The sequence below is a fragment of the Liolophura sinensis genome, chromosome 1 (assembly GCF_032854445.1).
Source record: "Liolophura sinensis isolate JHLJ2023 chromosome 1, CUHK_Ljap_v2, whole genome shotgun sequence".
Classification (NCBI taxonomy): Eukaryota; Metazoa; Mollusca; class Polyplacophora; order Chitonida; family Chitonidae; genus Liolophura; species Liolophura sinensis.
In genome coordinates this window covers 85,086,082-85,102,605 of record NC_088295.1, presented here as the reverse complement: position 1 = coordinate 85,102,605, position 16,524 = coordinate 85,086,082, and the positions used below count along the sequence as shown (strand labels likewise).

The 16,524-nt window shown below is 38.7% G+C and overlaps 1 protein-coding gene across 1 annotated transcript; it reads left to right on the top strand.

Annotated features, from left to right (window-relative positions):
• The first annotated feature begins 5,353 nt into the window (after window positions 1-5,353).
• Window positions 5,354-11,810, top strand: LOC135461275 (motor neuron and pancreas homeobox 1-like). Its single transcript, XM_064738281.1, has 3 exons — window positions 5,354-6,116; window positions 9,230-9,390; window positions 11,113-11,810. The coding sequence occupies exons 1-3, from the start codon at window positions 5,579-5,581 to the stop codon at window positions 11,488-11,490; spliced, it is 1,077 nt and encodes a 358-aa protein (XP_064594351.1). The 5' UTR covers window positions 5,354-5,578; the 3' UTR covers window positions 11,491-11,810.
• The last annotated feature ends 4,714 nt before the right edge of the window (window positions 11,811-16,524 follow it).

Here is a 16,524-nt window from a genome sequence, read left to right as displayed (position 1 = left end):
GAGGCACCGATACAGTGGAAATATAAATGGCCGCAAAGAAGTCGCAAGGTAGAGTTTGTCTTTGACGAGTGTGAATAACTAATGCCATGTTCTGGCCTGTGAGCGGAGATGGAAAAGAATAGTAAAGAGGCGAGTACTTATAGAGGTATATGAGAAGGATGGCTGTGAAGTAAGGCTCACATCATACTGCCGGAGGAATCCCTGGAGAAGACGGACGCGGCCAGAACTGATTAATAGTGTTCTGAAAAACGATGGCTCGCTGATGAAATGTGTAATTGACGGTAAAATTGTGGCTAGGCTAGCGTGAATTAGCCTCGGCGGATGCATTGGAAAGCCTACCAGCGTCTGTCCATCACGTATTCAGGGAAAAATGAAACGGACCCAGTGTCCATTGTGGAGTAAATTGTGTTTATTCCTGCGCGCCCTCCAAGTCACTTAATTACATTAAGTTGGAGTAGTCTGTGTTTCTTAATGAAAAACACGAAATCCGGGGCCAGTTAATCGTCTGTCTCTCACTCCTGATAGCCGATCATAGCTAGCTTTTAGAATGATTACATAGAGACGGGCCGTGCGATGAGGCGGTGCCGAGGAGCTGCTTGCTCTACTCACATTAAACTAGCGGACTAAGTGCTGGATCAAGCGAGCTGCATACACCAATAACTGATCAGATCGCGCTGCGCCATAGAAGAGCTAATTTTCTCTACTAGCAATTAAGGCACGTCTCAGGAGAGCTTAAAGACTCGATCAGTTCACGTTCCTGGCTAACTGACGGCCAAGCAGCCAGTGTCTAGTGGTGATAATGAGACACGCACTGGGCCAAGAAATCCTCCCGCCCATTAATTCATTGCCATTCACTCACAGCCTCTCAACGCCTTAGCTTTCCACTGGATAAATATGCAAGGTGGGCGCCTTTTCAAATGAGCAGTCACTCCTCTGGAACTCATGCGGAAAGCGGTAAAATAACCAGGCGAATGCAAAACGGCAAGATTTACCCACAGACTCTAAAGTATCCCCGTCGTGTAATTCAAACGAAAGACGGATATCATAATGTAGAACTTTTTGTTCTGGCGACGCCTTACGCGGGTCATTGCCCACAACGTGCCAGTATGCGTGGGAGATGACCAGCCTGCCGTAATATGGGGGAGCTCCGCCCCTACCACACCTCAAAGGTAACACAATCAAGAACAGGTGAGCGTTGTTCGCACAATGCAGTAGACTAAAGCCTGTGATATCGTCAAATCTTAATCAATTCAATTGTCCTTAATTAACATAACATCATGGCAAAATAACAGATTCGACAGCGTCCTAGTCTTACAAATCACAAAATAAGACATATATAAAGACAGCTTAAACAGAGATTTTTACCATCTGAGTACATCTGGTCAAGTTTACGCAACACGTTGTTAAGTGATTAATATGTTGTCTCGTATATCAATCAAAGTTACAAGACGGGCATTAGATAATACTCAACGCTCATGGATCAAATGGACGAAGCAGGTAATCACCCAGGGACGTGCCTGGCCGGACATCCCCCGGATATACACTCAGGAAAACACCCAACGAACTGACCGGAAAATAACGCTCTCAATTAATAAAGTTCGTGTATCAAGTGATCTTTCTTTGTCTCCATAATAAATCAGGTAAATAAACCAATGCACGATTTTCAAACACGGCCTTCAGTGGGATAGGCTGGTCAAATGTCACATATTACAAACATCCAGAATTAGTTGCCCACGGGATTATGATAAAACAACGCAGCTAGATATGCTGCATATCCTGAATGTTAATGTTTAATTTCCGGATTGGTTTATGTCTTACTTTACGTCACTGAATTTATGAAGCTAATTTTGTGTATATAAAAAAACAATCGTACCCGATTTTTTGTCTTCATGTTTGAGACACTTAAGGTAGCTGCTATGTATAGTGATTTTATACTATGTGTTTAGAATGTTTCGCATGCAATGTCTACCGTCATCACCGCATAGACGATGAAACACCAGCAGATAATCCGAATATCATGCATACTTCGACAAGTGTACCTGACATAAAAAAGTCGTTATCGCTATATAGCTGAACCAACGGTCTCTAGATTCGATCTCACAATACAACGGCCACGGAAGTGTATAGTTTGAGCCCCAACAGTCGCTCTCTCTCTCCACCAGCGAATATGCAAACTCATGTGATATTCGTAAACCCATCCATAAACGACCCATTTATGAACAATTCATCCATAAAGAACCCATCCATAAACAGTTCATTCATAAACAACCCATTTGTAAACAAACCATCCATAAACAATTCATTTATAAACAACCCATTTGTAAACAAACCATCCATAAACAATTCATTCATAAACAACCCATCTGTAAACAAACCATCCATAAACAATTCATTCATAAACAATCCATCTGTAAACAAACCAGCCATACAAATATCATACAAGAAAACTTAAGGAAGTTTCAGAGAGTTTCAAGAACATTACTGCAGTAAACGTTTCACACCTTTTTAAGCCAAACAGGTTTTGATATATTCAACAGATACACACTATGCTGCAAATTTTGCTGACAAAATGTCCTTTTTATTTATTCATTTATTTATTTATTTTATTGGTGTTTTACACCGTACTCAAGAATATCTCACTTATACGACGGCGACCAGCATTATGATGGGTGGAAACAGGGCACCATGCGCAGGTTGCTAACAGACCTTCCCAGGTTTTTTTTTTAAACAATGTGTACAACTATATATACATAACAGAAAAAGGCACTCAAATAATTATTATGACAATGGAAAGATGTAAACCATACAGGCAATAAAAGCAACCATGAATTGTATCTTTTCAGCATTGTTCGTCACACAAGTCATTCAGATGACAGCTTTACAGAGAGCTGAATTTAAGGTACAAGTAAATCTATTAAAAAGTCAAAGAAATAAATAAATAAACTAAAGGATTCCCAATTTCCATGATAAATAAAAAGTAGGTAGATACTAACGGTAAACACCTAGAAAAATAGTCTGCGTCTCATAAACGTATTAAAAGCCAGGTTTCATTCGTATGCCTTCATATCAGAAATTTTAAATGAGCTTTAACTAAAGGTGCTGCATGAGTATCGATGCCTTTTACACCTATTTGTTCTTGCGGCTTATAGGTAAATTACATTTGAAATCTTATTGCAAGCTCCCATACATGGTTTAATTAAACATTTCACGTAAAATACGGCTACACAAATTTCTACATCATGAAATATTTTTGATTCTTAAAGGTATGCATTACTGTTATTACTTAAAATATGATGTGGTGTTGGTGATCATGTCAAAGATCACACAATTTAGTCTAAGTTAGTCTGCTAAATTTCTAAATAGATCCGGAAACTGTCTCAGGTCGAGGTATTGTGTCCTATGGTATAACTTGTGGTATACCTGACGGGGTTACCAGCCGCTTTAGCTGGTCCCTCATAAATCTCCTCCTGATTAAAATAAGATATCCTAGCCACACAAGAACGTGTGAAATAATCAGGCCTTGTCAACATAGCTCTATCTACTAAGAATTCATCAATTTAAACTTCTTGGCAACGTTGAAATACGACCCGCTGTAAACCGTAAACCAGCCGACAGCCTCTGGGTGTGCTTCCAAGCAGTTAATTTCCACTGAGGACATTATTTGTTTGCCACTTTTATTAATTATGTCACTTTCGCAATTTAATCTCCCTTCCACCATAGAATTAAAATTTATAGCCTGCGTCTCTGTCGACCAGCTATTGAGACTCGCGCCACACACTAATTAAATAACAACTTTTATTCCCAATCTTTTGCCAATATATTTCCAAAAAGAAATCCGGTTGGACTCTAGATTAGAAGACGTTTGTTTTCATCTCTTGATATGTCGTTATTATGCGAAAAGTTGACAAGTTCAAGTTTTCATTTTCGCCGTCGCCATGACAACCTCTCAGAAATGGCGATGAGGAAAACATATCACATCTGTCCACCACTTGCCCGTCTTAATTGAAACCGATTAGTCCTTTATTAAAAGCTAATTGATCACTAATTATGTATGCATACCACAGGACCAATCAAAGTGATCTATACCATCAGCAAGGTCAAAGATCATTTCCGTAAAAAATGTCTTCTGCTATAGAATCGCATGATAAACGCAAGAGAGAGGTTACAGGATAAGATGGTTACCAGGCAGCCATTGTTAGACTTTTCAGACATGCATGTCCAAATAGTAAAAAAAAGTGGTTGTTATTTTTCTTGTCAAATTCTTGTTTCCTTGTTTTATTTTGACAATTTTTGGTCAACTTACGCCCTAAAAAAATCCAAATATACCCTAATTCACCAACCTTTTCGCTTATGATAGGGAAACTTTCAGTGAGATTTGTGCAGCGTTTTATTTGCTTTCAGAGATTAAACCACTTCTTCGACTTCTTTCCTTTGCCTCAGTAAGCATACAGATTTAATCCATGGTCAGGAGCTGAACTTACGATAAAAATACAAATAAATATCACTTTAAAACATGCTAAAATATACTTGATTAAAAGTGACCATTTGTTCATTGTTCTTTTATGCACAAAACGAGTCCGCGCATGGACATGAATTCGATTTGAAAATTTCAACATTTAGTATTATAATTTCTGAAATTTTAGCTCTTACTTTAACCTTATATAGCCTTATGACAATTAAATTTCCGTTATTAAGTTACATGTGTTCGACGTAAATACGACGTATCTTGAATAGCAAATGTACAAAAAAACATAATATGCCTTTTTCTTTGGTTATTACTTAACATTCATTTCATCTTGATTCTACACAATCAAGCAATTTGCGCAAATTATTATAATAGAGGAAATGATTTGATTTTAATTTTAGAAAGAACTTAAGCAATTTTAACTCTAAATGTGCAAAATATTTTTTTCTATTTTGGGTGTAATGTGAGGAAATGCGCCATCGAAGTGTTTGTTAGCTGGCGGGTACGTCTGCCTGTTAGATAATAGGATGTGGAGAGAAAATGTCGGAGAGAATGTGTCCAGTTCAAGTGTGAGGGACACGTATTCTACCGGGCCCACGTCTGTCCATAAGTACTTTCACACAACATTACAAGTTAGGGCCTTATTTTACGCGATGGATACAGAACCGAAAAACGTGCCAGAAGTGAAGTGTTTACATTTGTCTCGTGCAGTAGTCGCTAATATTTGTTCTCCCTCAGCCAACCACAGAGGCGAATGGGCCCTGCTCTTGCGCATGCGTTCCTCACCCCGTAGTAAAAGGGTACTGATGGGGTAAAGATCTAAAAACGTGTTGTTTTCTTGATTTCTTCAGAACGCCAACCGTCCGATGTGCAGGCAGGATTAGCGAATGACCGTCTGCCTGGTTAAAATCTGGCACCCTCCGTGGGGTGGGGACAGTAGTCTGTAGTGTTGAGGTTAACACGTCCGGTGAGAAACACTGCTTTACTATCAGAAGTTCAGCCGGGTGTCACCTATATAGGCTGTGCAGAGTGCACTGTCTATGTCAAGTTATATCATAGTCTCATAAGTGTAAAGCAAAACTGTGTGTTTAATTTAAGAGGTTATAAAGAAACATGGAAAAGTCTAAACCAAAGTCGTTTAGCATCGACGCTTTGCTGGCACGTGGCAAAGAATCTGCTAAAGAAGGTGAAAACAAACGGCCAAAGAACTTAAAGGTGGTAAATTCTGCTCCGGTGCGGATGTCATCTCCTCATTCTTCCCGACCTTCCTCCGTGGACTCTCTGCCCGTGTACACCTCAGATGACGGTGCTCTATCCCCAAGCCTGTCCCCTCACGGTGGAGGGGAGCCTCGGGTCAGCATGCCCAGCTTCGTGCCCCGCCCTGGGATGCTGCACCCCAGCCACCCCCTGCAGCACCACGGACACAGTAACATACCTGCGGCTTTTCACAGTATTTTGGCAGTTCACCCGTTTTACTCTCTGAATAACGGACAGTACCACGGCCAACCCAGTCCGTTACCCATGCTAGCGGGTAGCGCCTTCCACCCCCCTAGCGAGCAGGCGCTGAAAATGTTACAACCCCACCAATCCGCATCCCTGGAGTGGTGGGCAAGACAGGGCATCCTTAATCAGAGGGTCGTGGAATATGCAGGTACGTCAATTCACCACTTACTTTGTAGTTTATGACGGAAGAGACGTCAGGTAAGTTACGTTGGCATCACGTCTACCGCCATAGGTTTTTAGGCTTAATCTTTCTAAGGCACGAAGACTTACGTAGGATAAAGTTTTAATAGCTTTCCATAGACTGATATATCACTTAACCGTAATGACTCCTTGTAACAAATTAGCGGAACATCACTAAACAATTAATTTTTTGTGTGTGATGAAAAGAGGTAGACCTGAGCGATAATCCGAGGTAGAATTTGACCGCGACACTGCAGGGGTTGACACATGATCTCACGTTAGGACATCTGTCTGCGCGGTTTTCATATAGTATCGTCACATCTGCTGACAGCCGGTTGCTTACATAAAACATAAATATTTTGCATGAAAAAATTAAATTGCTATGGGAATGATATTGTTTAATGTAGCCCCCTGTTACAAAGTTTACTAGCATATAACTTGCCGAGAGAAACGCACGAGTTCTACCATTTTAAACCTTACATAAATACCATGACGTTCATGCAATGTTTTGAAACCTTAAAATACAAATATGTTCATGTAATGGTTTTATACTCAAGGTGTTTTAAAAGCACATAGTTTCAAGACGTCTATTGAATTTTTTAACACCTCATACTATGAAGACTTCCGTGCAATGCTTTAAAGTCCAACAGTACTAAGACCTTCGTGCAATATTTTCAAACATGTAAAGCAAACTCATATTAGAGTTGAATATCGAACTCAATTACACTCCGTATAAAGAAATGACTGGAATAGTATCAAATCTATGTAAATTTTGTATATATTAATAATTCATGATTAGTGATTTATATGGTTTCACTGTGACATTAATTTGTCTGTATTCTCTTCAAGAAGGACTTCAGGAATAATGAAGAATATAATTTTCATATAACATTTTAGTTAATTACTGATATTTTGCCAGTTCGAAATAATATCCTTTGCACGCGCAGCTCTATTCGAGTTTTTAAATTTAAAATAGTTGGAAGCGGCTTTTGAAAGATAGAATATGTATAAATGCATACATGTATTCAGCCTGCAGATATTTACTAAATTGTCAAGTCTGCATCTGAAGAGTTAGATTTACAAGAAACCTGACATAACAACAGTTCACTAAACGCAAATAAATTTTCAAGTGCACATCAGTATACAACTTAATGGCTCAAAATTTTAAATGAATATTCTCCCTACATGTATTTATAACCCTTGGTTCTGGCCAAATCTGTTTTTAAGTCACATCGTTACCGGCTTTATATTCAATGTCGTGAAAATGTACCTAATTAAAAATGTCTGTATCTGAAATCTCATAAGACATATCGCCGTATGGACCCTTTTAGTTGTAATGAGTATATGTTGTCGTGACCTCGAGTAAAAATAACTACCATACCTGCTGATAGCCTTAATTACTGACGTAGTACCCCAGGGGTCTCGTTACAGGCTTACCAGACTGGGGTAATAGTGATGGGTTATAGAGTATACTGTGATGCGGTATAAAAATAATTTCGGATATTACTAATTTAAGTGTTTGATATTTCTGTACAAATCTTACAAATTTAAACCGTCAACTGTGTATTTAACTGGACTGAGTCTTAGGTTCGCCACACATGCACTGTATTGCCTGGTTTACAACATTTCAAATCAAGCTACCGAATTTATTAAAATGCATTTTACTGCATATCTCCCCGCATGCAAATAACATCAAACTATTATGAGCTGGGAAATATATCATGTGATCGACATCCATTTACTTGGCTGTATTCGTACACACGTTTTGTATTTCCGCCTTTGCCCACACACAGCGCAGGAAGTTAATACAATTACATAGCACAAAAATATGTCACACCCTGTCTTGTGTTGAATAATATTTGTACCAAATACTAGAATATTTCCACACAGCTTGGTTCAAGAGATGAAACTGAGATGGGATTATCAAAACGATATAAAGTAAAAAAAAAAAAAATCAAAATTTGTAATTTGAAGAGCGCAAACGATTTCAAATTAATGGATGGCAATTTCGTGAAAGGATGTATACATGTAAATATCTTTGTAACATCAAGTTTTATTTCGAGCACAGATTGTCTGTCCCTTTCCTCTGACTGTAAAACCCTCGATAGCAATAAAATCGAACGTGCTTTTTAAATGCATGGAACAAAAATTTACTTAAAATTCATGAGGTTAATGTAGATTCAGCAAAAATCAAACGGGATACATCAAGGATCCAGTTATATATATATATATATATATATATATATATATATATATATATATATATATATATATATATATATATATATATATGCCTACAAATGAAGAATTTGTCGTGTAACTGTCAGCAAGAGGACAGCTACAGGGGGGTGAAGCTTATCTGGTGAAAAGATTGGTCGAACCTTAGATTGGACAGGCAATAATGGTCGCATAGAAAAGATTAATAATCTTAAGGTTTGATGGGTAAACAATCAGCTGGCTATCAGGTAAACAGACAGGTAAACAATCACACCTGAGCTGCTTGGGTTCCTGCAACTGTGTCCAGCATTTATCAGGCTTTATCACCTGCCTCACAAACTAAGGTCTTTACCTAGGTACTTATAATGACTTGATCACCTAAATCCACTCAAGGTGATAAGTGAAGCGGTCGGCCTTTGATGTCTACATACCAGGTGTGGAGAACAAACGCTAAGGCCATCTATATCGGACTGGTATAGATTAGTTTGAGGGACCGACATTAAATCTTCCCTATAGACACGTCATAAATTACAATTGCTATACAGCCCAATATTAAATATGAAACAGGAAATTGCCTGGACACTCAATGTCTAAATGTGACGTCAATAACATCTACTGTATACATACGCTAAAAATGTCCCTAGTTACACGCTCTTTTGGGGAAAATGTTTTCCTAGTTTTTTTTCCTATTTCCTCCTATTTTCCTTAATTATTATGGATGTTATTTGATGTGATATAGATATATGAATATGAAGTTGCCTTTGTTAACATTTCGTGGCCAATTTTTATTTTCACATCTATTCTACAATCCATGTATAAAATTTTAAAGTTAAACTCAATAATATTTATTCATTTTTCTTGCAGGTCAGGCGCAGGCGAACATGCTGGGTAAATCACGACGTCCACGAACCGCCTTCACAAGCCAGCAGCTTCTGGAGTTAGAACGCCAGTTTAAACTTAACAAATACCTGTCCAGGCCTAAAAGGTTCGAGGTGGCCACATCCCTCATGTTAACCGAAACACAGGTATGGTCATATAGCCTGACACTCAGAATTAACTCTAAGATTCCCTATGACCTAGCTGCACGAGCCACATAATGTAAGAGGCTATGGTGATATAATTACTATCACAAAGTCATGCTGGGACAGACTATAATATATAGTGTTCAGTATTTATTTAAGGCGTCGTTGGCATTAACTCTTTTGGCCCTGTCTCCCGTAAACTTAAATTTGATGCCTAATGTGACAATCTTATAGAGAGCGCAATGACATGCGCACATATATGTATATCAGGGAATATTGGATAGTTACTCCTTCAGGTAAATGTCATCAGAAGTGTATAATATATTGATATACGGTGATCACTTCAAAAATTGGTGTATCAAAAGTGCTTTGAAGAGTGCTAATTTGTCTATACCGGTAGTACTTCTACAATACAAAGGGTCCTGAGATCAGACCAGATTCGATCCGGTATACAGATCGCACAATTCCGCATTTTTTTCATATTTCTGCCTTGTACGTAGGACTACTCTTGATTTAGTGGACATTTAACAGTTTCCTTCAGAATTTTCTGTGTCACACCGTTACCTGAACTATGAATATCTAGTGTGGATTAGATTTGCGCAAAGTTTGAAGTTTTATTATTTATGGTACACCTCTAGCAAAGGCGATGTCTGTTATAGTACTTTTTAGAAAACAAAGACTCTTTCGCAAGGAAGAAAATATATGTATACGATACAAATACAGTTAGCTTATTGAGCAAAGTTGAAGATGTCAACACTGATCCCTTACTTCGTGTAGATACGCATATAACATGCACATTCTCTGAATTGTTTATTGTGTATCACTGGAATAGCAATTCGTTTGTGATCTGATTGTTAACGCCAGATATTAGCAACTACAATATTTAGTGTATACATTTATAAATTGTTACCAAAATTATTCCAGTAAAGATTAACTGAATGGTGAAAGTCTGTGGCTTAAAGATTAGGACTCGGAGCAGGCTTGTATTGGGTACTAAACGACAGCTCAGGGGCTGGGATCTCCTCAACCCTAGTGTCAGAACTATGTACAGTAATTACCCTTGTAACACAGCAAATTTATCTTGATTGTCTCTTAATTTGACAGGCTAAGACGTCAATAACGTGCTAGTAATTAAATTTCGCTCTGTATCAGTTTAAAATTCGATGATAGGATTGAATAGATTAAGGACATTCCATAAACGCCCGGGTTAACCACATGAGTGGATAACAGACCGGCCAGATTTGCAGGGATTCTGGGGGTGCCCACGATACTATTGATGAGAGGGGACAGAATATGTACATAGCAACTGGAAATCGTGCCGAGCAGATCGTCAGTGACGGAGGCTTCTCCTTGTTTGACTCCAGTTAAATACAACAAAAAAAGGATATGCGTTAATCTATGCTCTATCTAAACTACTGATTGATTTGTCTGTCAAAACTCCGATGTTGAGGAATGTACCAGTCAGGACGTCGACAAGAGTTACATTATTACACAAGTGACGGGTTCCTTCAGGAATGTTGATGTCACCATCGCCTTCAAAAAGCAGTGCATGACCTGTATACTTACTTTGCTTAGCCTTTGGGTGTGTCCGTGTCTGTTGTTCTGCTTACCGGTGATTTTGTGTCCTGTCTATTGTTGTTACAATAATATTTGCTTGATTTCATACTTTATACAAAAAATACCATGATGTTTCAGATTTTACGTTCTAATTTGTCTTTATTTCAGGTGAAAATTTGGTTTCAAAACAGAAGGATGAAATGGAAGAGAAGTAAAAAAGCCATAATGGAAGCGAAATCAAAACCGTCGCAGGAGAAAACCAAGGGAGATAAACTAAAAGAGCATGTAATTACCCCTGTTAAGGTCGAAAAAAGTCCGGGAACAGAAGCGGAAGTACCCACGGCAAAAGCGGAGGAAGCCGAAGTAGTTAAAGGCGGTGTTGACGATAACGATGTGGACTTTGACACAGATAACTCAGACTGTGACGATTTGATTGACGTCAGCTATTCCGATGACGTGACAAGACCAGAAGGTCACGTGTTGTCAGCGTCACAAATATCTGAAAATTTGCACATTCAAAACAGACTTCAACCAGCACAGGCATAGTGTTGTCAGCGGCCCCTGCTGACTTTAGGTTGCTGAAAAAACATTTACTATTATTTATTCTGACAGGAGCAGTATGACTTGAATGTCGATGGACATTTCTTATTATGAACTTCCGGAAGCCTCTGGAAAGACAATAATAACTGAAAACGATATTTCACTAATCTTAATTTGCATAAACAGTGCTTTGTGACATTATTAACAGGTTAGCCCATGTAACTGGATTGTGTACATTTCTACCACATTGTATATATAGAGTATAAAAGTGTAGAAAAATTCTTAGTGTCATCTGTGACTGAAATGTTGAGATTAAAACTTTGCAAGAACATAGAGAGAATGTAATTGAATTGATTCATTATTACCGTGCAAAAAACACCCAGTACTAAAAAATGTGGTCAATGACAATTCCACACGTTACCCCAAGTCTTAATGCTATGGTGTTTTAAGTCACACCTTTAAGCTAACCATCAGCCATAGTATACATACATGCAGACAACAATCCTTATATCCATTCAAGTCTACTACCTTCAAATGATCATAAATAGGCATGAGTTAGAAGCCAAGTAAATGAGTAAAAAACCACAGTAAAAAACTGACAAAATTTGTTTTTCAAATATAAAAAGTTACATAACTGTATTTGATATGCCTCCAAGACTGTACCCTGCATGTGACTTTACGTATATGGAATATCGTGGTTGAAAATTATAATGAAATTGAAATCTTAATAGCACTTTTTTCTGACATAAATTTATAGAAGCGGTTGATAAGTTATATTCATGAGAGCATGTTTAATCAATTAGAGATATTCCTGGTAAATTTGATTAAACGCTCCAACGTCATTACATCTATTTATCTATCTATATAATAGCTGCGATGGGCAGTGACCGTTAAAGTAAAAACAGGAGGGTGGATAAACAAACTTTAAATCCCCATTTTAAGATTTAAGTTCTGTTAATGTTCTTTGCAATAATGTCCGAGACAAGGGTTAAAACTAACCAATTAAGGTTTACAACTATTATTGTTCGAAAGTATTTGCACTTGCAAACAAAAAGGCACGAAGAATGAGATGTAGTTTTGAAAACAACAATCCTCCCTAATACGACAGAAATTTGCCAGATACTTGTCACTTATTGGTAGACTCAGATGACTGTAGTCAGCATTGGTGCGGTTGTAAAAATTAATTAACTCAGTGGTACAGATGGCTGACGGTAAACGGCCGAGCTACTGGGTCGGTGCTCGATTGATTAGCGCTAATTGGTCAATCAAGGGACACATAACGAGAAGAAAAGGCACAAATTGGCCGAATATTTTATACCAAAGAAAAGAGGGTCCTTTGGCTGGACTCCATCCGAGTCGCGCCTGGAGGTAGTGTCATTGAAAGGTGGCTATAAGTTACCAGTTCAGCCATGCTTGGCCTATAATTAGGCATGATCCGAACGTTTTAGGAGGTTTGATTAAGGGTTTATACGGTTCACCCGAGGTGTCTTTCATCCAGTCTCGTCCAGAGGGTCCATAGAGAGCCTCGTGTCGTTCTGCTGCCCTTAATCTCTAGTGACCAACTCTTCATCTCCCTTACGTTTAATTTCTATCTTGCTCATACCCAATTCCCATCCCGATCATCACTAGTCTCCCCCGGCGTCCTTATCCATTCAAATGCTAATCTCATTCAATGCTGGGCGTCTGGCTCAGTTTCGGGCGTTAACCGCCACGTATACAAATCGTCTCTCAACGACGCATTAATAGAATAGCAATCCAAGTGATAGTCGCTGAATAGAAAATTAAATTAGGGAAAAAGCGGGACCCGGGGGTTGCCAAATACAATTTTAATTCCTTGCTGATCATTGCAACTGTTAGCATTTTGTGATGAAATGTCGACTTCCCAGTTAAGAAGGAAGCAAGATTAATCCACTTGATCTATTGGGCTTAGGGAATTGCTTCCGCCTGTACCATGGCTGAGCGGGTAAAATTTGACCACGTATCTAACTCGGCGCTGAAAGGCGAATGTGCCTTCGTCTTCTTTTTTTAAGACTACTACAAAATGTAGCAAGTGAAGACTGTACATTACACCTAAAGTTAGCCATCGATGGAAACTTTCCATTTCTGAAGTTTTCTTAATCCGTTCTATTTTTGCCACTGGTCAAGCATAGGCAAACATTTCCCCTGTATATATACGTGTATATATATAACAGGTGACGAGCATGTATAAATACAAAAGTGAATTAAGACAAAATGTCGAAACAACGCAGCGTGATTGAACTAGTCATGGACTCTTCCATTTAAAGACTCAACAAAATCTCGGATATGTTATACTCCAGGTGATTGTGTATAAAAGTCATAAGTTTTATATATGTTGAACATGAGGCTATCAACCATATACTGTTCATTACCATAAGGGAATACCATTCTTTATAATCGATTGTGTGTGCAGAGTTCCCGGTGTACCTCAGGCCATTGTCATGAAGCGATTTTCAGCTATGCTCGAAACAGGTTAAGTTTAGTTTCTGGCCATGAAAACTGGAATTGTGATACACCTGTCATTGCACTTCTTGGATGTTTGTGGATTTTATTTCTTTATTTATTTGCTTTTTAACGGTTTAACATCATACTCAAGAATTTTACACTTAATTAACAGTTGACGTATACGTATCGAAGACAAATGGTCTTCGGCGAATGTTACAGAGTGCACAAACGGTCACTGTATCGTCGTCGACACAAAGTCACCACAAACAGTGAGAGCTAGGGAATCCATTTATAGGGAATTCCTGCCCAGAGCCGGAATTGAACCCACATCTGGTGAGTCCTGTGAATGAACGATAAGCATCTCATAATCGTACCCAACCACAACTCACTCAACTTTATAAATTTAACTGAGACATTGTAGAGGTATGTGTTTTATTCACCTTTCGAATTTTTTCCTCATCGAATTGTCCCTTAGCATTTATGTCATAGTTACCTTCTGTTTCGTACAGAGATTGCATTTAGGCTTCAAGGGATGTCTGTTATATCCCTACGATGATAAAATTACGAAGTATTTATTTATTTCATTTGTGCTTTACGCGATATACTCAAGAATGTTTCATTTACACGATGGCGGCCAGCATCCCCCCACAGCCCGGAGGGGGGGGGGATTAAAAAGTATAGAAACTATTTGTCAATTTTGTGGTTGAATTTGTTTGGTATATTAGTCGCATATATCCAGTGATTACTCTGACAGATTTTTCTATATCATGGATTTTTCCGACATATTTCACCTATGATCATATATCGAAGATGCTGATCGATCCAACATGGACTCCAGCCATATGTTTTCAACATTTCTTCGGAATTTTATTTAATATTTATAGTCGATATATACACTCACGCTTTGCTATATACCTTCAAAATGTTTTCTCGGAGCCTGTAGTAGTAAATGTGTGCATGGCTTCTGGGATTTTGTTAAATCACATCACATTATTGTGAAAGCGGGGAGATAAATACTTCACAAGATGGCAGGCAGTTGATATCGGAATTTAAGAGCTCTTCCCGAGTTGTCTATCCATTCACAAACCTAGCACGTGTTGTATATTTATGCTGACTGCTGCTCACTTAAAAGATCCGCTTATCCTCATGGCACTTATGTTGATGACAGCAAACTAGCGACCAACAACTAAGTAACGATCCCTTCCACAACCATCATTGCACCACTTTGCACAAATGGAGGTGACTGCGGTCGAGAGGAACTGGCTGAAGTTTACAATAATGGCAGCAAAATGGAAATTAAATTAACAAATTGAGTCCCCTTTTCATTGAGTAAATGGAAGTGGGGTCCGCGTGTAGTGATTAACTGTGTTGACATTGGTTGATGAAATGGCCGGCGCCCAGCTGCGAAGCCCGGCCATGTCATCAGAGAAAAAAGCGCAACTGTATTAACGCAGTGTACGATTTCCCTTGTCAGTTCCAGTTCTATCGACCAATTTCTTAGCGATAAATAGGAATGGCACTTTTCATCGCAAAATCATTTTCAGAATATCTCAAACCTTGCTTTTTTCTTCCCTTTTCTCCTATTTCACTTTACGAAAATTGTCAGAAGAAGTAATGATACGAATACAAAAAAGAAACAATGTTCATAAAAATATATCTTTTAAAAAAGAACATTTGATTATCATGAGAAGTGAGCTGTTTCACGTAACATGTGAACTCTTAGTTATTCGAGATCGAAGCGTCAACTATAAGATTTAGAATTAATTAGCATATGCACAGGCACGTCCAATCGTTACTTGACAGTCAGCATGCACGTGACCGATCGTCTGCTGGGTATAGGGTGTGAATATCCCCACCAATAAAATGTGACTATTTGCCGAAAATTACTGTTCAGAGCGTTTAAGGGTGAGACTCGTCAAAGGTGTTTAATCCCTGTACTGTTCGGTTTAATTAAGACCGTGCTGAAGTGTTTGTAGCGTGTGACAAACTGAAAACGGGCCATTTGGCTGCCAGGTTTCCTGAACTAGAGAAATCTAAACGACTTGGAGCAGAAGATCATGCCGCATTCTGTGCGCGGATCTGATTAGACCACGCCGCCATCCCTGGCGAACGGAGGTCAAGTTTGTCTGACCGCTAACAGCCAAATCAGCCGGACTATTGCGAATAATTAGCTCTTACATAGCCTTTTTATGATTCACAGCCCCTGATTAAATTGACTCTCCGCCTAATGGGATAGAGCCGCTTATATCAACATTGACACAGCGCCATCTCCCCTCAAAGGAACAAATCCCAGAGTTGAAGGGGCCTCGACAATGATTGTCGCCATTCCTCTTCCAGCCGTACTCCGTGGATAGAGACTATTGTCTTCCTCACAGCATACGGACCACCTCGTCTTAACCCTTCATCGTCCGTAAACCACAGGGCGGAAGCATTACAAAACAACGTGTTTGGTAACATGTATTATGATATTATTACCATATAGCAAGAAGTTATGAATTAACACTATATGTTGTGTGATCTTTCCAAGTAAATCCACTCACACACTTCTTGCCATCATTGCAGAATTTTTAACTTTTC